The sequence below is a fragment of the Chaetodon auriga genome, chromosome 13, assembly GCF_051107435.1.
Source record: "Chaetodon auriga isolate fChaAug3 chromosome 13, fChaAug3.hap1, whole genome shotgun sequence".
NCBI classification, from domain to species: Eukaryota; Metazoa; Chordata; class Actinopteri; order Chaetodontiformes; family Chaetodontidae; genus Chaetodon; species Chaetodon auriga.
Genome location: NC_135086.1, coordinates 9,322,380 through 9,348,732, shown reverse-complemented (window position 1 = coordinate 9,348,732; position 26,353 = coordinate 9,322,380). Strand labels below are relative to the sequence as shown.

At 42.3% G+C, this 26,353-nt stretch overlaps 1 protein-coding gene across 4 annotated transcripts in view; it reads left to right on the top strand.

The window, feature by feature from the left end:
• Positions 1–26,353, top strand: part of epha3 (eph receptor A3) — a 97,976-nt gene that overhangs the window by 67,481 nt on the left and 4,142 nt on the right. For 2 of the 4 annotated variants that reach the window (XM_076747041.1, XM_076747040.1), the window contains exons 9-16: positions 208–272; positions 1,271–1,396; positions 5,530–5,715; positions 9,180–9,241; positions 11,607–11,816; positions 14,508–14,657; positions 15,402–15,595; positions 22,004–22,159. In XM_076747041.1, coding sequence (XP_076603156.1) covers positions 208–272; positions 1,271–1,396; positions 5,530–5,715; positions 9,180–9,241; positions 11,607–11,816; positions 14,508–14,657; positions 15,402–15,595; positions 22,004–22,159 — 1,149 coding nt within the window. Of the gene's footprint in view, positions 1–207; positions 273–1,270; positions 1,397–5,529; positions 5,716–9,179; positions 9,242–11,606; positions 11,817–14,507; positions 14,658–15,401; positions 15,596–22,003; positions 22,160–26,166; positions 26,285–26,353 lie in introns of all 4 variants that reach the window. The other 2 variants (XM_076747043.1, XM_076747042.1) reach the window with 2 other exon arrangements.

Sequence of the window (26,353 nt, the reverse complement as noted above, 5' to 3'; positions counted from 1 at the left end):
AGTATAAATCCATGGCTCATTATAAGACTTACTGATCCTCTCTTGGCTTATAAGAGCTGGGATTATACACACACACATGCACACACACACACACACACACACACACACACACACAGAGCTCTCGCAGGGCTCCAGGCTGGGCCAATGGGTGAAGTCTTATTGGGAGATGTGGCACTACTTATGACCTTTCTCTGTTTGAATTGGCAGGTTTTGTTGCCGCAGTAAATCCAAACATCCTGATGAGAAAAGACTGCACTTTGGCAATGGCCACTGTAAGTACTGGACTCTATTTTCCTGAGGGCTGGTTCGATCTATCCTGTCTGCACTTCGTTCACTGAGTAGACGTACGACTAGGTAGTTACGTTCAGTTGCAATCGGGGGGGAGACGGTTTTCTCAGAGCATTTTCACGCATCTTTACCAACAGCGTTTGTTTTTGAGCAGCTATTTGCAAGCTTGAAGTGGTTTCCTCTTTGCTTCGGTTCATTTGGTCGTATGAGAGGACAGTAATCGGACCGAGACCATGTTGAGAGGGAGGTTTCTCGGTCCATTTGCAAACCAATCCTGGTTCCATCCGTTTGGAAAAGGAACGAGATCAGGCTGTTCTCCCCACCAGCTACAGCAAGTACTGAGAATTAAGGTTTAACCAAGCTCTAATTGTAGGGTTTGCTCCAGAGAAAAACTCCTTTCCATTGATACATTTTTGACCAGTGACAAAATAGTCTCACCCACATGGCTTTATGTAAACTTGAAATTTTGAAATTGGACCCATGTGTAGAACAGCATAGTAAAGCAGCATCTCCTGGTGTGCTCCAATACAATGGACCATTTTCTTAATACGCTCTTGCTTCCTCTTGATCCTTCTTCTCTTTTATTCAGATACGATGTGTTATTTATTAGGCACACTCCCTTCTTTCTACCTTTAACCTTGACCCAGGTATGGGACCCCAAACTCCCCAGGCACTGAACTGCAGCTGTCCACCGCTTCATGAATTGTTAGGATGGGTCAAATGCAGAGCATGGATGTCCCCACAGGGACTAATAAAATACAGCTTTATTACTTAAAGAATAGGTTCCTTTTTTTTCTTCAAGTCAGTCTTGAAATGAGACTCACATGAAATAGTTTTTGGTCACTGTGATTGTCCACACTGGCTTTGAAGGGACAAAATCCACAAGCGTTTCCTGGTTTAGCCAAAGCTGAAGTCATTAAAATGTGGACACACAGTTTTTAAATGGTCATGAACTGATGCAGTCTGTTCTCTGCTGCTGCAGTACGTCTGCCGGGGATCCGGACCTACGTGGACCCCCACACATACGAGGACCCCAGCCAGGCGGTGCACGAGTTTGCTAAGGAGCTGGACGCCTCCTGCATCGCCATCGATAAGGTGGTGGGAGCAGGTGAGAACGGACAAAGGGAAACACTTTGCTGCACACAGACACCATACAGCATACAGCAAAATTAAACTAAGACCAAAGCTGCACGGCAACAAAAATTTGCAGCATCAATGAATGACGTGAGGAAATGGCCTCAGATCAAGATCAGATCACCAGTTCGCTCCAGTCATCCAAGGAAAAGATTATTTGTGTAGAACTGCGCTGCAGATTCCACATCCCTAAAACCGCAAAAAGAAAGTAGATTAAGAAAAAAAATGGTTTCTTCCTTCACTTTTCTTCCTACTCTCACCTCATAGTACCTTACTTTCTTACTCTGTCATGCTGTATTTAAATGACAAAGACACGCCAAGTGCACGCAGGAAAAATGAAGTGCACTCAGAGCTCCTATATATCTACGTTCTCATAGCAGCAGGCTAGTTTAACTTTGTGCCGCACACTGCACAGCTGGGAATGAGAAGCATTTAATGCCCTAGCTTACGGTCCCTCCTCTCCAGCCCTCCCCTATCATGGAGGGGGAGGTGGTGAGATCAGACGTTGTTCTGCTCACCGTCAGTTGGTTCATTTCTCCCTTTCCTCTTTCATTCCTTCATCCTTTTCTCTTCATTTCCTTCTTTCTGTACATTTCCCATAGGCAACTGCCTGTTGCTCTAATTCTGTGTAATGTCTCATTAAGTCTAATGATCTCAACAGTAAAACAAGCCTCCTCTGCTCTCCTCTGCTCATGTACTCCCTGATAACTTGAGCAGGAGTGCAGACGGGAGGGTAATGCATTGTGATTCATGTCGAGTGCAGGCAGAATAGATGGAGACTAAAGCACACAGCACATAACGGCAGGCCGGTCTCCGGAGTCCCACCAGCCCTCCACACTGTAAAGCTGTCAGGACGGCCTAATACCTGACTCCACTTGACTATGCTGCACTCCACAATGCATTTTTCATCGTACGTAGTTGAGACAAAGCATATTTATCTTTATAGGGCTGCGATGATACATGGGCTGATATTGGCTTTTTTTTATTAGAAATCAGATACTGGCAAGTCAGTGTTGTCCACATCTTATTTGAAGTATTTGTGTTCAGTTTTCATTCATTGTAGAATCTATCAATACTGCACTGGTTCTCTCTGGGAATGCCTTATTGCGATTTCTTTACAAAGTGACATTTATATTTAACACAATTAAGCATTAACCTCTTCAAATCTGCAAGACCAGTCACTGGGAAATATGCATAAACTGATGCACATTTCACTAAATACACATTTACTGCAATGTTGTCGGTATATAAAAAAATAGAATGAGATAATACTGAAGGAAAATATGAGGAGAAATACCGTATTAATAATAAAAAAAAGTATAATTAATACTACTATCTGTGTCATCCTTCTAAAACCAATATCAGCTCAACCCCGGTGCCCTCACACACACAGTTGAGTTCACACTGAAGAAGCCTACACTACAGCATACTATACATTTTTAATGCGCACGGTGCACAGCTGAGACAAAGTATATTTATTTTAGTGCCTCTCCAAACTTACATGAAGTTCAGCATCGCACTGTGCAATAAGTCTATATTTATCTGTGCTGGAAAGCAACTGTGAAATCATGTTCGGGAGGTAAACATTATATCTTGCTCACTAATAAATAATTGCCTCTCATTCACGCTGCAACAACAAACTTAAGGCGTGAGATGATTGGAGCCACTGGGGGCCGACTCTCTTTGGATCGTCCAATGCTTCACTTGGCATATGAATCACACCTCACTTCATTTATACTGATTTCATTTCAACAACGAGAAAATGATGATTGTTTTGTTAGCATTCAGCAGTTACAGCTCCCTCGAGGCTTTGGCAATAATTGCTAAAAGACTTTTGGGAAATACTGTGTTGTTGTTACATGTGAGTGCTAATGAAATAATAGTTTCACCGTGATTAAAATACCAAGGTGATCAAACTTACTAAGCAGAGTTAAATACAGATACTCTTCCTAGAATATGGACAGAAACTCCTTTATGAGAAAACCCATTCAGTTATAGATGCTCGTGGAAGTGGAGGCTATGAAAAGCAGTGAGGCTCTCTGCTCTAAATCTATTGTTAAACAACTAAATGTGAAGTGAACGCCACAGGTGAACATTAAAGCTTAAGCCCCGATGCAAACATTTCTGTCTGTCAGCTTGAATACCAAGTACCACCCATCTGTGTGATTTTTATGAAACCATATAAGCGCTCCAAACAATACACAACATACCTCTTTCTTTCTCCTTCCCTGCCTCAATCCCCATCTGTCTTCATTAAACATGTTAACAAGACTTTCATCTTCTTGCCAATCGGTGATTGTGTGTTAAAAGACAGAACACATGCTCCATTCTGCTTCCATGGGTCAGGCTTTAACATCAAAGAGGGATACCTAGAGCAGGAAAGCAGCGAGTGTCCCTAATCAAGCCTTATTAGACTGAGATCTTCTTTCTCGGAGTGACCACATAAAAAGGTGCCTCGGCCCGGCCCGTCTGTCCACTGCTGAGCGCCAGAGGAGCGGAGCAGAGCAGGAAAAAGCAGGCATGCATTTGGTATTTAGACAGGTTGTAATTATTCTGGCGTAAGTTCTTCCAGACCCCGTTGCTTCAAGTCCAAGGTTTGACCCATGCTCTCTGATCCAGAGCTGCTGTGGGGAATGATTGTGCTGGAGTGAGAGAGAGCTGCACGTCTAAGCTCTGACATCACCTCGCATGAGCACGCTCAATCTGCATATGCATTGTGAAGTAGAGCACACGCAGATACACACAGATGTGCGTGTTCCACTCATCTTCTGCAGTCCAGCCGAATCCCTGTCACCAGCTGGAACGTGGCCGGCTGCCCTTGAAGCCGCCAGCCTGCCTGCAAAGCTTACAGTACCTCATGAAACACACACATTCACACACACACACACACACACACGGGCTGAGGTAAACACACGCATCCCCTCACCAGCGAGGAATGCTAATTGATCTCTCCCAGAGTGGATGTTAAGTCACGTCGCGATTTAATACGTCATTGCAAGTTGAAAGGTCTCTGCTGTCTGCTCAGCGTGCTCTTATCTGGAATGTGCATTCAGGTGGATCAGATTCAAAGTGCATTGCTGCACATGGTGTGATTAATATAGCGAGTGGTCATGACGCATAATTATGCAGCGATTTCTCTCCAAAATCAATAAATACATTTCCTGATTAACGGGACTTAAGTAATGATCGAGCTCCTCTTTGATCTGCAGCTTCATCTTTGGCACTAAGTGACGGCTGCAGCTGTTGAAATCCTGCATCGTGACACTTCAAACAACATTTGATTCTTTTATTCTGATTCAGTGCTGCACGTACTGTACTTCTTCTGCCTTCTGCCAATGGTGAAACTGACTTCAAACATGGATAGCAATTGCAGCCACAGCCTCTCTTTTTGTTTGTTGTAAGTGGGTTTAGAGGTTTAAGGACAAGGCGGCTAGTTGAGTTACCCACTAAGCTGCCCTGAAGTTAGATCCCTGCACGGTTAGCTACAATAGCTAATCAAGGAAGCTTTACTTTTGGTTGGACTCAAAGTGTTTCCAATGATTTATGTGAAACAGACGTTTTAGGAAAGGCTCACACTGCTTTCCCCGACATACTGTACATCTTCTGTCATGGTCTCTGTTTCCATTATCTCCACAATGGAGGTAAATGTAAAGTTACCATGACCCATAGTCTGAAATGACATAATTAGCCTATGAGAATAAAACCCAGGATGAGAAACACCAGAAATTGCCCCACAGTTTAAAGCGATTTCTTTTTTACAGACTCAGTCAGAGTCAGTTCCTGGTTGAACCAAACATAATTGATTAAAGATGTAAGTTCCATGGGGAATTAAAATATGAATCTTCATGTCCTGAGTCATACAACAGCTTCCCTTGAAGCATATTAATATAATATTCCCCATAAGGGAATTAATTTCTCAAGGATTTTCAAATGGACAAACATTTGGACCATTTCTGAAGGCTCTATGATGATACCATAGTACAATTATACGTACATTTATATGATCATATGGCAATGAAAACTCACAGCATTAAGTTTTAATCACTGAAATCACTTGAAAACGCTCCTCATTTTGTTTGGTTGCATCCTCCATGTGTTTCTCTTCAGGTGAGTTTGGCGAAGTGTGCAGTGGTCGCCTGAAGCTGCCCAGCAAGAAGGAGATCTGCGTGGCCATCAAGACCCTGAAAGGAGGATACACGGACAAACAGAGGCGGGACTTCCTGGCTGAGGCGTCAATCATGGGACAGTTTGACCACCCCAACATCATCAGGCTGGAGGGGGTGGTGACACGCAGTAAGTGCACCCATGGTTCATGACTTAAAGGCACGTTGAAGGGTTTGCCTTTTTTTTTAGTCTCATGTTGAGGTGTTATTCTGTTAAAAATAGAATATGAGGGAAACAAGTGAGAGAGACGGAGATAGCTTGATAGAGATCTGCATTCACATTCCATCACATATCCGGTCTCACCAGAGACTCTTTTTACCGATTCCGGATTGCAATTGTCTTTGACAAATGGCTCTAAAGTGGCCGACACTTCTGTGAAAGAGCGCAGGAGTTTTATTGAGTTGCCGTGGTGTAAATCTCTGCAGATCAATGTGCTCTGATCAAAGCCTGTGTCCAAAGCGGGCATAAATCCATAAATCCATATCTCTGACTCGCTCCCCTCTGGGCCTCTTTATAACACTATCATTAGCACACAGAAGGCCTCTTTAAAAAGGAATGACTGCAGAAAAAGGGAAATAATGAGTCTGAACTTTGTCGCTGAGAAGCGGGCCTGGCCTCTATCTCTCCCTGCGGCACCGGGCTTGTTAAGTAGTTCTGCCAGTATGGTTATTCTAAAGAATGGAATAAAATACATGGAGAACTTCTCTTACTTTATTCTCCTCAGTTTATGGCTCCTCTTATTTTGTTCCTCTTTTCTCCATCTCCACATTTTTTGGGTAATCTCAATGCTTTAATTCTGTGCCTCTGTCAGCGTCAGTCCTTTGAATCTGTGGTTTACTAGCGCACCTTCTAATCGACAACGGTATCTCCAAACAAGGAATCAGGATGTAATGCACAGACAGCAGCAGACAGGACATTCAAAGCATACTGTGTTGACAAATTAATGGTCCATCTTTTACTGTTTCTCTTGCTTTTTCCTGCTGTCATAGGCACTGCAGATTGATAAGATAGGACTTTATTGATCACACACTGGGGAAATTTATTTGTTACAGACAGCAAGAATGAAAAGGAGAGGTAGGAAAATAGCAAATACACAATAAAAATGGCTCAAAATAAAATCAACTATATCTATATTTACATTATATACAAAAGAGTATAAAAACAATTAGAAAAATAATATTGATAATGTAGTATAAAAAAGATTTTTTAATGATTTTTCAATTAAAGTCATGTTTTGAAACATTAAATCAAGGGGAAAAGGTGCATGGTATTGAATTTTTTGTTAGCCTTTACTTTCATTGTGATAATTCTGAGAATCAGGATTGTTTGAAGTGAATTCAGTGAAAACGTTGTTAATAGATTTTAGGCACAGAACTGAATGCAAGCATTTTCATAAATAAATAAACTTTTTGTTTTGAGCACAAAAAGCAAAAGTTACTGTGCAAAACCTTTTCAAGGAAAACACATTGACTCACAAATTCAGCTTTTTTCGAGCTCTTTGTTATTCAGCCCTGAACGCAGCACATCCTGTGAAGGAGTTTTTATGTGTGTAATCCCTCATCATTGAGACTGTTTGTCTAATACATCTTACACCACTCTTCCTGTTAATGTCCAGCTGGTGAGAAATGCTGCAATAACACAAGACTGTGGTTTCATTGGCTGCTTTTGGACTAATAGGGGAAGCCCAATATTCAGTGTGTGTGTCCGTGTGTGTGTGTGTGCGTGTGTGTACATGACCTTTGGAGGGATACCCTTAACACATGTGCGTGAGCTTGAGCAGCATGAGTGCAGGGCATAGTTTTAGGAGGTCCATTTGATATGCTCTCAGGCACACCTACACACACACACACACACACACACACACACACACACACACACACACACACACACACACTGCTGTAGGGTGATTTATTAAGCTGCTCCTGTTAATTCTTAATAATCCTGAGACTTTCACACCCCATTTACCTTGCTGCTGCTTTTGGCTGATCCACAGGCTGCATATTTGCAGGCACACACACACACACACACACACACACACACACACACACATACATATTCTTTTCTCTCACACCCGTACAGTGAACACACATCCACCCTTGCACACACATACACACACACACTCACACTTGTGTTCACAGAACAAATGGGGCTTGGGGGCCTTTATCTTTGCTGCCAATGTTGAGAATAGAGAGAAAGAGGGAAGGGAAGAGGGCGGAGGACAGGAGGGAGGACCGGGTGTGTGTGTTCCTGTCTGCGACTATAAAAGCCGTCCGCTGGTAAACGGAGCGATCCATCACAGCCTTTTAGGGAGAAGGGGGTGGAGGCTTTTTAACTGTATCTGTATTTTTCACTGTAATTGTAAAAGAAATGGTTGCAGCTATATCGAGTCGATCAATAATGATGGGAGAGTGAAATCTTTGTTCTTACAGTGGCAAAAAAGCAGAAAAGTGTATGTCATTAAAAAATTGAGACACACAAATTGTTTAAATTGAAGGTATGTGTGCTTCACAAACTAGGACTCATCATTGATTTTTTTCCCTACAACCATAAGATAACTCCAACACACCTTCAGTCTTGGCTCATTCGCTTTAAGCTTGTGCCAAATAAGACTTTCTTTTGTCAGAGCCTGATTGACTCAAAGGGACATTTTCATTCGTAATTCAATATGCTTCGCTCAGATCTGCTTTGATTTAATTAAAGATACCGAGTCAGCCAACTTCCATCGTTATTAATGGAAAGTTTATTCTTTTCCAATGCGAGTAATGGATTTGTTTCTTTTAAAGGCCGATTCCATCACCCTCTCCGCTCAGTCTGTGTCGTTCCTGGAAAGAAAGAAAAAAAAAGTGTCTGTCTCACCAGATGTGGGGAGGGTTCACATTAATACATGCAAGAAGGATGGAAGGAAGATAGAAGGATGGGGTGATGGGGAAGGAAGGAGGCAGGGATGATAGAGAAAAGGTAGGTCGGGAATGAAAGAGGGCAGGCAGAGGAGGGAGGAGGGCACATTAATCAGAATAAAATGGAGAAGAAGCATACGGCTGGTGGTAAGTCAAGAGTGAAGCAGGGGGAACAAAGCCATCTGGGACACAAACAAGTCCTGACACCCATGCTGTTCATTTAATAATGGCTGATTTAAAGGTTTCATAAAGAGAGGGTTTTTTTTTTTTTTTCTTCTTCGTCCGCCTGTAATAAACCTTGCGTTGGCTGCATAGTCTGATCAGGTACAGATGATAGCAGGCAGCGTGGATTTACAGACAGATCTTCCATAGAAATAAAGATGTCACACTTTGACAGCTGACCTGCTGAGACCCTTAAACTATGATCGTTTCATTCTGCTGAGTGTGTGTGTGACGGAAAGGAGAGCGAGTTCAAGCTGGTCACGATCAGGGCACATGTATGTCTGCTTTAAGTCAAGCTACGGGCCTCCCTGTCGACTCCCTATGTCCAGTTTCAGAGAATAAATCTGAAATCGATATGATGTTGGGCTGCGAGTGTCTGCTGTTGGGCTGGTTGTTCTTTTACACAGCAAACTGAAGTGTGTGATGCAACGGATATGACATGACCTCAGATTGAACACCTCCCTTCTGTCGCAGGTAAACCCGTCATGATTGTCACAGAATACATGGAGAATGGATCCCTGGACAGCTTCTTGAGAGTAAGTCACAACATGGGCGAACACACACACATGTTTGGAGTCCAGGGTGGATCATGATGTATCATAGAGGTGCACACCCTGAGGCAGTTGGGGCAACACATACTTGATAGCTGAGGATTAAGGACCACACACCAGGGAACAGCTTAATGTGGTGGAAAAAAGAGCCTTGCACCTGTAGAACACAGTCTGACCGGACGTTACACATCAGGCCGAGCAGTGCAGTAAATCTTTGAAATCACACGCATCTACAAAGCTTGTATTTTTCAAATGTCGACATCAAACAGTGACATTTGCTTCAAACATGTGTTAAAAACTCGAAAAGTCGAACTTTTCATCCTAACAATGCTGAACTCCACCCATACATAGATGAAAGGAGTATTGAAAATAGATGTGCTAATGAATGAATACAGTAAAAAGTTTCAATGCTGTCTTGGTGTCATTGAGGACAGATTAAATCTTTCTCTCTGGATGCTGTCAAATAACAGATACAGCATGAAACAAATGAAAAAATAATCAGATACCATTTTCAGACAGCAAAAATCTCTTGTTCCATCTTTTTTTTTCATTAAAAAACGTCATCTGTTCAATTGTGCAAAATGCAATTTTCTAGAAATGAGATTACAGATATCAGTCCAGTTACAGTTATTATTATTATTATTATGAAGAAACCAATTTGGTTCTCTGACCAAAAAAGCTCATTTCCTCCCTTGTCTTGCAGAAAAGGTCTCGAAGCCGACTCTAGATTTCAGTAAATGCTGTTCCAGACAATGGTTGATTTTAGCAGTTCTGACTGTTTCAGCTGAACTGGCCACACGGGGCTGATCAAATGATCAGGTTTTATCCTCACTGGCCAGGACTGAAGCTGATTCTTGCCATGCGTCTGTCTCTTAAAGAGGAACTGACCTGCCTCACTGAAATTAGCCACAGCAGCACAGCCAAGCCGCAACACTGGCATGAGAGCATGTGCAGTGATGCCTGTTTTAGCCCTTTCCCACATGTGTCTGCACAGTATCCAGACACATGCAGGAGGAGTAGCTGTTGTTTCCTGACATTTTCCCAGAGGCCTGCACTTTATCATTGAAAATGTGTCATATGCACGCACACACACACACACACGCACATGCACATGCAAATGCATAGCTCATGCTTTGCAGCTTATGTCTGTGTCCTGAATCTGCACAGCTTTGAGGTGACTATGCCAGGTGGTTCTGGCCACTAATTGCTGCAGACGAAATGGGAGGGGAGGTGGGCCCTCTTGGTTTTCAAAGGAAAACACACTCATCTTACACTCATCTCGCAACTGACGTCATCTTTGACTAACGCGGAGCAAACGAGTGCAAGTAAAGAGCGAAAATGGAAGATAGATAGATAGATAGATAGATAGATAGATAGATAGATAGATAGATAGGAACAAATACTGTGTTGCTCAACATTGTCTGCTGTCTGATGGTATTTCGTCATCTTAAGTGTGTGCTTTCCTTTCGTCTTCTTTGTTGATATTTCTTCCTCATCCAGACATGTATAGGCTGAATCATAAACACTTGCCAGTGTACAGCAGTATAAACACTCCCGCCTGCCAATGCAAACAAAAAAAAGAAGTGTTTAGTGTTTATATCACGTCCATCATTATTAAGGGAAAGTTTATTTGAATGCTGCGTCCAACCGCTTTGCAAACATTTTATTGAGCTAAAAATCCGGTCGAGACTTTAAGGATTTACATTCTAAACAGATTTCTCTGTGTTCTTATTCGAGAAGCATTTCCATGATGCTTTCTGAAGATCAGCACACAATGCTATTAAATACCACTGTGCTCATATTTTATACCTTTCAAAGTTTTAATGCATGTTTTATGTGTTGTACTTATTCATCCATTCATGAAAAACTGCATTTAGACTCTTAGAAATAAGAATTATTCATGGTTATTTCTGAAGTTGCCAACCAAAATGTCACAGAAATCAGGTCAGTCAGCTCAAGATAAAGGGCTCTCATCTGTCATCAGATTGGACAATAAATATGCAGTAAAATATTATCATATGAGTGCTGGTTAACAGTAAGTAGACAGATTGAAAAAGAAAGGCCATTTCATTTATACAGTATATATTGGTCTGATCCTAATTTCCATACGTTGCTGCATCTCTGCCTTTGGTATTTCACAGTTGAGCTGAAGATGAGGTGCAGAATGTCAAAGTTGTTTTTTAAAGGTTAATGAAAAAGCTGTGGATACTAATGTAGAAAGATTTCATTTTATGCAAATAGTCAGAAAGGTCAGGCTCCCTTTGCGTTGTATGTAATATATATTTAACATGCAGTATTAACAGCATGTGCCTGCTCTTTTCTTTTCTTTCTTTCTTCTTCCTTTTATTAGAAACACGACGCCCAGTTTACAGGCATCCAGTTGGTTGGCATGCTGCGTGGCATCGCCTCGGGCATGAAGTACCTGTCAGACATGGGCTACGTTCACCGAGACCTGGCGGCTCGAAACATCCTGGTCAACAGCAACCTGGTGTGTAAAGTGTCAGACTTTGGCCTGTCCCGAGTCCTGGAGGACGACCCGGAGGCGGCTTACACCACCAGGGTGAGCTGGAACGAAAACACAATTAGGACGAAAATGACAGCATGAATAAATATGTTGGGCACTGTCCTCAGGCGCACCATTTATTTTAGGAACGTTTTGCTTAAAATTTAATGTTACATTTAATTCCCTGAATGCCTCAATGGAATATGGTCCTCAATATATTGCTGTTCTCTTTACTGTAGCCCTAAAACTTTTGACAGCATCTCCAGTTTCCTGCTTAAATCAGAATAATTTCATTTCCTCTCCAGAAAAAATCATCAGAACATACTAAACAGCAATTCTATTTATGCAAATTCATAATCATGTAGATTAATATGAAATGGGCTGTACACCTCCAGCCTCTCCTGCTCTCTCTCTCTCTCTCTCTCTCTCTCTCTCTCTCTCTCTCTCTCTCTCTCTCTCTCTCTCTCACACACACACACACATATTATATACACAGGTAATCTAAGAAAACAGACACACACACACATTGCATCCATCTTGCATTCTCCTTGCAGCGTAAGGGAGAAGAACAAATAAATAAAAGCAGAGATGTGATAAGACTGACATAAATCCACCAAGCTTCGACTCCACGAATCACAGCACAGAAATTGCAAAGATTCATTAACGGGGGAGGTCATGGAGAAGACCCCTCCCAGAACCGAGCGCCCTGATGGGATGCATTATGTCAATAAGAAGCTGTGTGAGCCTGGTCAACATTCACCCCAGTATTCACCCCATTGGGTTTTATCCTAAAAGTGCATGTTGAGACACTACAGAGTTTGTACGTGGCCCAAATACGGTCCTAAGTATAAGCAAAGGGGTTAGGGGTTAACGCGTCTCATTTTTTAGAGGATTGAGACATGGAAAATCTTATTTTTGCCTTTTATTACCCGCTGTCTCCGGCCATATTTATCGCTTCAGTCCAGGTGATCACATTCACTTTGCAGCTTGGCCTCAATTGCTTTTTTAGATGATGACCAGGGCTTCCGTTCCACATGTCCTGGAAGACTTCAATGTCCCAAATTATGATTATTATTATTATCTGTGTTTATTGAGCTTAAAAACAAGTAATAGGCAGGCTGTATAAAGAATGACTTCATAAAAGACTTGTTGAGGTTTGCCATGTCTGATCTTTCTCACTCGTCGCCGTTTGCCATTATGGCGATGAGTGAAGTGAAGCAACAATGAAACAAATGTCACAGTTGTTGCATTCATCACGTAGGTTAGCCTGCATCCCACATATGCATAAGAAATGATTCATTTTTCAAACAGAAGGATAAGTGGAAATTCACTTTTAGCCGAGCTTTTGAGAAACACGTGTTAGCGTCTTGGAGGTAAGCAGATGTCAGTTGGAGGAAATTCGGACTGAAAAGGAAAAATCATTTCACCCTATTTTAATAGTTTCACTACTTTAAGCGCATGCCACAAAATGAAACATTATCAACAGGCACGCCACACTTCAGGCATTTATCTGTACTTTTTGCCGCGTGTGTGTGTGGTAATTTTCATCATAGGATCCTGTGGTCAAGACCATGCGTGCAGCCCCTTTAAACACTGTATAATTTGCTGGCTGAGAATTGCTTGTCAAATAAACAGTCAGTGTGCCGTTTGCCTTTCTCCCAGAAATACATAATCTAAAATAATAAGACAGAATAATAAACTCTGCCATGTTACAGTAACTGAAAACATTCGGCACATGCTGGCAGATTTCCTTCCCTCGCTGGAACTTTCTTTTTTTTTTTTTTTTTTTTTTTTTTTTTTTAGCTTCTCCAGCCTTTCCGTTTTAAGCAAAATCTATAGTTTATGTTTAGTTTATAGTGAATGTTTATGTGTGTTTCTATGCATGTGAGTCCAGCGTGTGTTCACACATCTTGCACTTTGCCCTTTTAGGGGAGCAGAAGAGTGCAGTTTGAGTCTAAGAGCAGTGTGTGTGTGTGTGTGTGTGTGTGTGTGTGTGTGTGTGTGTGTGTTGTTATGTTTGTGCTTGCATATTGTGTTTCCATGTGCGTCTATGTCCGTTTCTGCAGCCATGTGTGCAACTGTGTGTCATTCTGTGTATTATATTTCTCCTCAGATCAGGCTGTAAGAGTGTGTTTTATGGAGGGCAGTGTATATGTGTTTGGCTGCACATCCCCAGCAAGAGCTGAGCGACTTGGCCGATGTCTCTGTTAACTTTGGCCACCACCGGCCCCCTTTCCCCAGCCCCATTTTCTTCATTTGTACTACTTCTCAGCTAGAATGACAAATGCAGCAGACACAACAGTGAGAAGTTAAGCAGGAAACTTTGGATTATGGTTTTATTAATGGGTTTTTCTCTTCCATTCTTTATGGTTGATGCAGATACTTTTTGATTAAAACTGAATATTACCATTATATATTGTTTCAACGGGGGGGCAAAAATATTTCAGTATCTTATGGTTTTGTCAGAATGTTTATACATCTCAGTGTGAAAGAGAAAACTGTTCAATGGGAATATATCCAATATATCCAAATATGGAAAATCTTCTTAGAAGGTTTCTCTGCAGGTCCCACACACCACATAGCAATAGCCATATTTCTAGCATCAAATTTATCCATTAAAAATGACATAAACCCATTGTTAGGGTTAGCCAAAATACATGGTAATGTCAGGTAGCGAGATTGTGTTCAAAAGTATTGATTGATTGGTCGACTGACTGCTTAATTCTTCTCTCGCTCTCTGTCTCTCAGGGAGGTAAGATCCCTATCCGGTGGACGGCTCCAGAGGCTATTGCCTACAGGAAGTTTACATCAGCCAGTGATGCTTGGAGTTACGGCATTGTGCTCTGGGAAGTGATGTCATATGGGGAACGGCCATACTGGGAGATGTCCAATCAGGATGTGAGTACTGCCATGTAGCCAAGTTAACCTCCTTGAACGGAGGCGTCTGTGTGGCGCACCCACCACTGCAGCAGTGCTGCCAGGTCTGATGGGAAGTGAGTTAAGGCACCAGCGGCTTCCACTGATTTAGATGAGATGTTAAGTTTTTGTTCGGGGTCGTGTGAAGAGGATTATGGCACATAAGAGGGGAACAAGGGAATGTAATTCCAGAGATGCAGGACGGCACTTAAGACACTTCGGAGAAAAAACATTGGTTGCACTGCTAAGTCAAATACAGTTAAAGAAGTAGTGTTAAGTGCTCTTAAACCTTCAAAATATCAAGTGAAAAATGTTGTTGTCTCAGCCTAATGACCATCCTGAGGGTGTAGTGGAGTGTGTTTTCAACGGGTCTGAAGGGTTTGATGCTTTTTATTCATTCAGAAGTAATTCACTGCAGCGTCATTTAATTTAATTTGTTATGATCCCCATTCACTGAAGTGGAAACTTTTTTTTTCCCTTGGGTTCATGCAAAACGCATTCCTTATAACCCCAAACCACTTAAGAACCCAAGACAATGCAACAACCAGCTCCAAAATGCAGCATCTTAACGGATCAAGTATTATATCAAAAAGGTCAGAATGTGTAATCCACCACTTACAGGAAACGTGTTGAAATGTAAAACCCTGATGATGAAAAAAGCAGTAACTACTATAATAGAGCACATCTGTCATTTGTCAAATCTTGTCTTTCCCTTCCTACATTTAGGTAATAAAAGCTGTAGATGAGGGTTACCGCCTGCCCCCACCCATGGACTGCCCTGCTACCCTCTACCAGCTGATGTTGGACTGCTGGCAGAAGGAGAGGAACAACCGGCCGAAGTTTGAACAGATCGTTAGCATCCTGGATAAACTCATCCGCAACCCTGGTAGCCTCAAAATCACAGCCAACACCACATCCAGGTGGGATATTGCACCTTTTATTTGTTTTAATTGTTGGAGCTTGTTGTGTGCACACGATAAGCAGCACACATAAAGAAAACACTCACAGCTTGCAGCTGGTGCAAGGAGGCGAACGTGATACGCCTTCACCTGCTGGTCTAGCCTTCTGTTGGTTACATGTGCAGAACTTGTCTGGCACAGACCAAACAACAAAGCCTTGTGGCATTCTGCAGACTGCTAAATGTGAATGATATGATATATGTAAATGGAGAAAATTAGCAGGTAAAGCCCAGAGTGCGGTTATTGTTGCTTTTTTCTCCTGCTGTGGTTCCCATGTAGCTGACTACCAGACACCTGGCTCCAGGCAGTCCAACACTGGTAGCAGTTCCCATTATACCTTCCATGCACACCATTATGGGCTGTTGCAGGTCATTGCACTCCCTGCTCAGTCATCACAAGGTATTGGTTTTATTTTCCATAAATGAAGCACAGTTCGCCATTATTAATGTCATGGGCGATAAAGAGGCGGAGGGATCCAGTTGGGAAACAGGGAGGTTTTGTATTAGATTTAAATGTGTTTCTCCCTCACTGCACTCCTGTTTGTTTTTGGAGCCACGCATTAGAGGAGCTTGACATAAATATTGCCTTCCTGCTTCCTGTGTTTGCAGGGTGTTACATGAGAATTAGCTGGACTTATCACATCCTCTCTTTATATTTACCTAAAACAATTGAAATTTATTTTCTTCATTTTTCCCATTCCCATGAAGTCTAATGTCATGTTCCTCTCCACTTTTTGTGGCATTTTTACCTCCTTTTTTCTGGGTCTTATGCTTCACTCCCTTCCTGGGACCACCATTCTCTCCCAGGGGGCCGTGGGGAACCAGGGCAGCCCATGTACAGTTCTGAGTAGGGAGGGGGTCAGGGGCTGGGTCTGCGGCAGACGGCCGTGCCATTATGGAGACGTCAAAGCTCATAACATTGACTAATGATTTCTTAAGAAAGTGAAAATAGGTCCCTTGGAGTTTGCATGTAATTTCCCTGATTGGCTTTTAACACCGGGCGAGTGCAGGCTGGCCGACAGAGGCGGCTGTGGTGATTTATGAGAACTGTGTGTGTATGTGCGTATCTGTGTGTGTGTGTGTGTGGTGGCAGTTGCACAGTGGGAGCAGCTGCGCTTAGCTCCACACACCTCGTTTGTCTCAGGGCTGTCCTGGCTGGCTAATGGAGCACCCCCTCCTCCACAAAGCCCACACCAACGCCTGGGACCGGAGCAGAGCATCTGGAGGCTTCAGGGGTGGGACCCGGTCACAGTCTACTGTCCCCGCATGTGGATGGAGAGGGACCGGGGTCGGTGGGCCAAGGTTGGCTGTCAGAGACTAATTATGGGCCAACAGGAGCCCCATTAGGGTTAGAGGCCACTGTCTATCTGACTGGCTTCACAGGGCGTCTAGAAGATAAGAGGTTATCCTGTTTTTCCTGGTTTGTGTTCATTAAAACATGACAATGCAACCAAAGTAGCAGGATACAACTAGAACTCCTTCTAAATGCGCATCAGTCAACTTTAATGTGCAGTAGTCAGTAATGCACTGCTATAGATGTGCTTTGTTTTGGCTTTTTACATAACAAACTTTTTCCCCAAGCCGTTCATGGCAACCTGGATATAATGACAAGGCTCTGTGAACCTGTAACAACAAATTAAATCTAACACATCGGTCCTCTCTTTAATCAAACAGCCTCTGTCTGGACAATAAGGGGCTTTGGTTAATTTTCAGGAGTTAGAGCTGGGCTGCAAATGGGGTTGGAGTTGAAACAAGAGCCAACCTGTTCCCTGCTGAGGGGCTTGGGAGAGAGTAGCTGGGACTGGGGCACGAGCCATGGCCGCAGATGGAGGTCTATGCTGGTGTGGATCTTGGCCTGTAGGGTAAGGTTGAGACTGGGAATGGAAATGGCAAGAAAGGTTTCCATTAGTGAGAGGAAACCAGTTGAACGGTACTAAAGAAAGCAGACATTTATGCAGAAATGTTCAGATATAAAAAGGCAGATAATGGGGCAACACCACCAACTGATGGAAAACTGGATGGGGGATACAAGGTACTCGGCATTGCAGATATAATGCATTAAAGACCAAAGCTTTTAAATGTAATTATTCAAATGCCAATATTTTGTTAAAAGATCTGTGAAAGATAACTGAAAGTCTACACTGACGCTAGTGAGATGAATTAAGAGTAAGAGCTGTGCATGCTTGACTGGAATCAAATCAAAATGTCACACTTGAATCAGTTTAGGTTAATAGCTTCCCTCAGACCACCTGAGTAGTATTGATTAAGCGTGCATCATATCCATCACATCCAGCCGAGGATGCCGAGTATCAGAGTTTCAACTGAAAGGCCTAATATTGGTCCTATATATCAGTCTAACCTCTCCCAGTGACATCCTGGGAATTGTCCCAGTAACACAGTGAGAGTCTGTCCTGCCCACATGTATCTGTTCAAGCTCTTCTCCTCATCTTCCTCGCTCGTCCCTCGAGAGCTCTAAAAACAAGAGACTACACAGCCCTGGTTATTTGGAGGTCAGAAGAATGAAAGATAGAGCAGAAAAGGGGACGGGAAATGAAAACGAGAAGAGGGTAGACTTAAGTCTCTCACCGGCATATTTATACTTCCCCCTCTTTGAGCGGGTGTTTTCTGCATTCTTATATGGTGTTAAGTCCATGAGGGGTTTTGAAACCCCCCTCCGCCATCAGACAGATGCTTTCTTTTCTCTTTATTCTCCTCTTCATCACCTCTCTCTGTTTCTGTGTTTCCTCTCCAATCATCTTGTCTCTTGAGTTGCCATGAGATGTTGCTGAAAATGTAACAACAAAGGAAACAAAGAAAACGATAAGGGAGGGGAAACAAGGTCATTTGCAGTTTATCTCTCGGAGGAGACAGGAGAGGGGAAAAGAAAGAAGAGGATGAAGGGGGAGATGAGATCAGAGGAGGGGAAAGAAGAAAAGGGGAACAGGAGAGGAAAGGAGAGGAGAGGATCAATAATCCCGGAAAAAAGCTTAACATTCTTATCCTGCCCAAAAGTTAGAATCTCATACGTTTTGGATATAAGTATATTGCAGTTTGGGAAAAAAGTCAGTCAAAACCATCACAATTATTCCTTTACATTACATTAAAAAAAAGCAACTTACATTTTTCCCCAGAAAAAGCCTTCTCCTGTACTCTCAGGGAGATTCACACACTTCCCTCTTTTCCCCTCATGCAAACTACCCCACCTCCCAGTCCCCGATTCCCTCCTTTTCCTACAAACCAGTCTCTCCAGGCGGTCCTCGGGGGCCCTCAGAATTTTGACAGGCCTCTGATCTGGCAGGAAAAGACTCAATCATTGTAACAACACCCACTCCACTGCCTCAAATGCATCATTTTTTCCCTCTCCCCTTTTCCATGTCTCCGTTTGAGATGTCATCTTGCTTTTCTTCTCTTTGTTTACCTCTTTGTTGGCTTCATATGGTGTTTTTTTGTCAATGTTACATGATGGCAGCTTCATGATTTTCTATTGTAACTCTGGATTGATTGCATTTTGCTTCTTCAAATCAAAATATATAACATCGGCACGAAGGGTGCAGAGAATATATCTAGTTCAATGCAATGAGGTACCTCTCATCTCCAACACAAGGGAAACTGACACTAATTACACTTGGAACAATACTTGTAGATAAACTGAAGAACCTTTAAGTCATTATTCTTCACAATAAGAGCACACAAATGTAAAATTGAACAAATAAGAGCATGTGTGGCTATATGCATGTTTTGTTCTGAAATAAGATGATGATCAGGTAAAGATTTTAAAAAAGGCAAAATTGTATGTAGTGCAGCGGACACATCAGATGTATTTATGTTAAGAAAACTTAATTTAAGGTGAGAGATAGCCAGAAATGCTAAATTGTTAGAAGACATCCCAAGAGAGTTGAGAAAGTGCATACATGAGACTTATGCATGATGCTGAATTCCAGTGTCTCTTTTACAAAAAAGAGGCTACTTGTTTCATACAAGAAGATGTGTCAAAGTTTTTCATTCTGCCTTATGGAATTACACCTTCCTAATTCTCTGAAGGTAGCCTAAGCATGAGTAATATTTCCCCACATTTGCGCATGCATAAACACACACTGTGGCTCCAAAACTCCCTGCCAATCCAAATCAGCCAGGCAAAGGTGGACTTCCTGGTATTCAAATGAGTTTATTTACAAGACTATGAATAGTATTCCCTCAGGGAGAACTACCCCTTTTCCTGTTCTGTCCTGCCTTGTTTGCAAGACTCTATTCCCTTGTGTGCACGTGTTCGTGTGTGTGTGTGTGTGTGTGTGTGTGTGTGTGTGTGTGTGTGTTTGTGCCTGTCTTGACGTAGGTGCCTTTGTCTGTGCTGCAAGACAGGTGCAGTCTGTCCTTATAAAAAAAAAAAGAGTGCCTTTGCAACCCAGTTTGAAATGCTCCTCACGAATTCAGCAATAAACACTGGATGCTCCAAACAATCCCTTATTTGGCTGCTGTTTGATTGGTCGTTATGTTATGAGTCCCAGTTTGACCTGATGTGTTTTTGACCTGGTTTCCCGTTTCTTGCCTTGTGATGTAGTCAGGTATCACAGCCAAGTGAACCACATTGGTATAAGACACAGCAACAGGAGTGACATCAGAGATTAGACACTGATAAAGGAAATAGTTTTCTTTGTCATCTTCAGCTTCTCCTCCACCCTCCTCTCTTGCTGTCTGCATGTCTGTCTGCCTGCCTCTCTCATCCTTTCTCTTTGCCCGACTTCGGCAACCATCAATCAGAGCGAGTCAGCACAGTGCCTGCAGCCTTTCCTTCACCCTCTACTGTTGACTGAGCACTCTAAAGCCCAATGCAGTGCATTTAATTTGATCTGATCCAATTGAAACCATCAAGTCTAATCAAATCTAGTGTTGCATTTCCCCGCATGGTACATGTACTGCAGAAAACAGTAATGACATTAGACAGAAAGTGGTGCTGCTTTTGTTAGTAATTTTGTTCTTGAATATGTTAAATATATTATGGAAATATTTTCTGTGACAGTTTGATTTCCCCCCTGTATTTCAAGCCCTAAGGCATTTTGTAGGTTTACAGTATGCAACAGACACGTAAAGCCAGTGTGTATATCTAGGAGTGTGTGGGTGTGGGTGCGTGTTTGTGTGTGTGATGGGTGTTGCTGAAGTCAAGAAGTCTGGTTTGATTCACGTTTAGTTTTGTATCAGTGTGCCTGCACAGAATGCATAGCATGTATGTGCATATAATTTAATCAAAATAAACACAAATTATTTCTAAAACATTTTATAAATGTATCTAATAATTCAATTTACTTCCATTTGATTCATTTTCGCCACCATCAGTCACTCTATGGTCCACAGGCTTTAACAGCTGAAGTAATAATTTCCAGCCATGTTCACATAATGTGAATGTGTTGATCATGTTCACACTGAAAAATTAGGAATATTATTATGGTTTCAAGCATCAAGCATCAATGAAGATATCAGTCAATCATTTATCATGTTTTCTGGTAGCATTTGACTGACATGGAACAACCAGTCAAGAAAAGTTGTATGTCAAGTGAAGAAGTGAGGAGTGCTGCTACATTTGGCTATGATTTATGCAACCCTGGAGCCCATCACGACATTGTTACTTAGCGTTATCAGTGCACAAATGACAACAGCTAGATGATGAAAGATCTGTCACACAACTTGAAATGAAGCACTGACTGCTGGGTACTTACTGACAATAGCAGCAGCAATCAGCATAGAATAACATCAGAGGTTTCAGCAGAGTTACATGAGCCTGCAGGGTGAGTGGCCAGTGAACAGAGCAAAGCCTGCCAACCATTTTGGACTGCTTCACTCACACATGACGTGCTCTTCTCCCTGCAACATACAGTCAGTCCATCTGTTTGCTGACAGTGCCTCCATCCTGCAACACTGCTGCAAACAGTGCTGCTGCTTGTGCTGTTGCAGCATTTCAGGAGTCCTGTCCTCACAGAGTCCACCGTTAGGCTTAGGAGTTCCCTGGGGGGAAGTTTCTGATCATCACTCCCTATTCCAGTCTGTTCTGACTTGTATGCATGAGAAGATCAGAGCCCAGTACCAACTCTGTGCATCCTTTGTATTCACACTGACATAAGTCTGCACAAGAGGAGGCTAACAGAAAAGCAGTTTGGAACTGCAGTCCTGATAAGATGTATGGAGATAGATTTTTACGCAGCCGTGTTGTTACGTGGATGTGAGCTCATGATCTGGGTGACATGACTGCCTTTGTGTTCCTTAAACTATTCTATAAACTTCAGCTTATTTATGTGGATATGCAACATGTATTGCCCAAAGGAATTTATGTATTAACAATCTACTTGTGTTTTTTCTTACTCCACCTATATCCTCTCAGGCCGGCCAACTTGTTATTGGACAGGAGCAGTTCAGAGGTTCCCTCGATGGGGACGGTGGGTGACTGGATGGATGGAATGAGGACCTTGCCCTGCAAGGAGGCCTTCTCTGGGGTCAGCTACAGCTCCTGTGACACCCTGGCCAAGACCTCCACAGAGTAAGACAACCACACACACAGAAACACACACCGAGCTACTCTGCCTATTCATGTCAGCAGTGTTTACAGGACCTCAGTACCCGTGGCAAGACTCAGGGATTTGAAGAGGCTCTTGGTGAAGAACACACACACACACACACACATACACACACTTGTTCTCAGTAAGTAAAGAAAGCTATAGAGCCCTTACTAAAGGTGTCCAGATGAGTCATGGTAATTCATACTGACAGGTCTTTAGCCACGCTCTCAATGTTGCAAGTATGTGCACAGAGGGAGAAGGTGAGAGCATTAAAAGAAAGAGAGATAAATAGAGAAACAGAGTGAGAGATGAAGCAAGGAGAGGAGCTCTGGGTTCCATAAGGGAGAGGGAATAAGAGAGACACTGAGGGAGGGAATGAGAGGGCAGATTTGACAAGATAAAAGAGGAGAGAGAGGGGCCTTTGAAAGAGCAAATAAAGGCATCGCTGTCAAATAGGTATGCATGGCACTCTATGCTGGGAAGCATTAAAATACAATGCAAAGACTGTCAGAAATTCATCTTGAAGCAGAATCTAGAGAAATCACATTTGGAGAGCACACACTGCAGGACCTACAGTATGTATGTATGTAATAGCAAATACTTTTTAGGGTTTTTTTAATGTAATGAGGAGGGGCATTACAGAACATATCTGCAAAGTGTCCACTGTCAGTGTGTTTAATTTGTTTTCCCTACAATATCTGCTTCTGGCATATAATGCATGGTTAATGTTTAGGCATCTCTTGTTTCCTAAACAAAACCATGTGACTGTTGTTGTTGGTTAAGGCAACTCTGACTTTAAGCACAAGATGGGACACGCTCACACATCCTGCATGTAAAAAAGGTTGACAATGAATGCAACCCAGTAATTAATGTTCCTCCAAAACATATTTGGAAAAGCAAATGATTTATTTACAGATGTTTTTTTTGTTGTTGTTAGAGGTTGAGCGTGCACATTTCTGCAGTGTGAGGAGCTTGGGGTTTAAAATGCCAGTAGAGTCAGGGTATTTGTCACAGCACAGGGTTTAGCATGTCAGTGTCAATAAAGGAGAGTTAGTGCCTGAGACAGATTATAGATCTGACCCTGCTGACGGGATCCTCCGGCTGACAAAAGGTTCTGAGATAGTGGATCAGACTCTGGCCAGAGTCCTACACTGGCAGACTGAAATGAATTCTGAATCCCAAGCACGGTGATAATAGACTGGGAGATTATACTGATGAACAAGCCTTTTTTACACTTACAGTCCAGAGTCCAGCTACTTTATTAAGGACAAGCTGACTAATCTGATAATTTTCTTGCTTTTTTTTCAATGTCAGCATGCAGAATTGTTCTCTGTCTCTTTCCCCCTAGCCTTCTCTCTTTTCTCCCTCCCTCTATTGGCCTGCTGACGGTCTAATTGATGTGGAATGTGACCGGGTAAATAATTGGACATTTCTAATCACAGTGATCAAAGCAGCCCTGCGCTGCGGTGAAGGCGGCAGCGGGGGCATTTGGGGAGTGTTGGTCAGTGCTGCAGCCAGGTGTAACTCCTGTCTATGACTTATCAAACTGGCAGTCATTAACAGTGCTGGCCTTAATCTGTTAGAAGGGAGAAATGTGTCATGTGTGTCCTTTTAAGTAACGATCAATAGTGGAGTTTGTGGGCTTTAGAAGCACTACAAAGAACTGAGGAGTTTAAATCTTCGCTAAGTTCAAAGTCTCATGTTGGCAGCTATAAATTGTAAAATTGCAAGTGAAACATAGAACTTCATATCCTAGAAATATAATAAAGCTACGTGTTGAAAAGTATGCAGTGATGCTTTATACCAAAGACACCAAAGGCACAAAGGAACAAGAGGCAAAGTGCAGCTTTCTTTGAAGAGAGCGCTGGCTCATCTTTTGGATAATAATGACACTTTTAATGATGGTTTCTCTCTCATTCTTTCTCAGGGATGTTATACAAAAGATGTATTTTCCCCTTGACATTCCTCATGCCATTCATTCAATGAATAGATTTGAATCAATGAAAAGTTATGTTCCGTCAGCATGTTATAAAACCAAGAAAAGCTTACACTGCACAGTAGTTGTAAATCCACGCTGGTATCGACAAAGTGCATCACAGATAAACTGCACTGGGGTAACCTAAAGAAATCATATTCGCCTATGATGCTTTTTCTGTCGCTAGATGCTAAATTGGATCACTGCAGTATTAATCCACTGAAGGCTGGAGCTAAGGCACCCAAGGCTAGCTCAGCTACAAGGCTAGCAGACTTGGCTGGGGCTATGCATTGCTCAATATAGATTGCTCTATTGATTTGTACAGTCTTAATCTAGTCCTTGATATTCAGCACAAGGCTTGGCAATGCTCTGACCTCTGAGGAACAGTAATCATGCTTGGCTGCAGTCTGCTGACTCATCTGGTAGAGTAATTGAAGGCCTTTTTTTTTTAGTCTGGACTATTTTCTCTGGTGCGTGTAAAGTTCATTTCAGGTATTTGATTGAGAAAGTGATGAACTTGGCCTAAACTGCTTGACAAAAGAAAGCAATCTGAAGAGACAAAACACTGACATTTTCTTGTTCAACCACATATAGAACACTGTAGTCCAAGAACAGGATTTGTGCTCCTCTGCCAATCAGGACAGACCCATCAACCCGTCCAGGTGCAGGTTGAGAAAACATTGCCATAGCCTAACTTAACTCAGCATCCACTTTCTTTCAGCAACTCAAAACACAACCCATGAGTATTTAGAAAGTGATACATGGCCAGACCACACTCACACAGGTATTTTGGAAGCTAATCTGCATTTTACCCTTTTGCCCTATTATCTCCTCTGTTTACAAAAGGCAAATTTGTACAATGGCAGGCATTGCCACAGAAGTGCTGCTGCTAACCTTGCTAACAGGACATAAATGTACCGTTGCTGCTCCACTTCTGTTGAGGAACAGAGGTGTCAGAATGCACCACAGGGGTCACTGCTACTACTCACTTCCTCGACAAAGTCCCCCTCACCACAGTGTTGGGTTTGGACGAAACCCAGTCGGACCTATAGCTGCAGATAGCCCACTGGTAATAGCTTTTTTAAGGCCAACATCAGCGTTATGTTATGTTGGTTTGGCATGCTCTTGACGGCGCTTCAAGTATGTTTCATTTTCATACAGATGTAGAGTTTTTTTTTAAACTGTGTGGGAGGAATTTTTGAGAATGAAGGAGGAAAAATACAATTTGAAAAATCCCCATGTACTTGTGGACTAGGCAGTGGTGATTAAAGTTGATTGGTTTCACCAGAATTCACTCACAGCTACTCTGAAAAAAACACCCTTGTGTCGATTTTGCTCTGGAATGATGGGAATTGCAAAGTAACATTGTAGCAACCGTTAATCTTTTTCATTTGGTGGTGTGTGTGTCGCTTTTTCTGTATAATCATACCTCATATGATTCAAGTTTCAGCAGTTTCATGTGTTCTTATTCCATCACTGTCTGTTTTTGAAATGGTTCTTGAGGCTGAGGGGGTCCCTTTTATCCTCCTCATCCCACTTAATAGTTTTACAAAAACAAGATTTAAAGGCTTGAATGATTAATGATTATATTCCAAAAGCCAATGTCTTAATAATGTAGTGGTAAATCAAAATAAGACTGAATTACATTGCTAAGCGAACACCTTCAACGTTGTCAATATCAATTGTAATTGCTGAATTCTTAATTTGCGCTTTTTAGCTTTGTTGTTATTATTATTTTTTTCTATTGTCAGATTTGATTCGGTAGGTTTTAGTTAAAATTTCTGTATATTTTTACTTCATAAATGTTCACAGTGTTCACAAACATGAGAGCTACTGTCCATGGTTCGGCCTTCATGTCTGTAACATGTTTGTTTTACAGTGTATACCTAAAGCCACATAATTTAGCCTGATTCTTTTCAACTAAAATGTACTTCAAATACCATTCTAGAGAAAGCACATGTCACTGACAACCAGTTCAAAGTTTTAATGTTGCTGGGCCTGGCTGTGTCTCAGTAGAGTGGTTCTGACGGAGGTCCACGTCACACCTGCCACTTGCCCAGAATGGGAGCCGTCCATGGGAATCACCACTCTCTAACGCCCAGCTCCTCTCCGCCTCCTCAGGCTCTGGATGGTGGGTGGAGGACCAAGACTTAGGCCCCCGCCTGGGAGCACTAATCTACCTCCAGAAGCACTCTGGGCT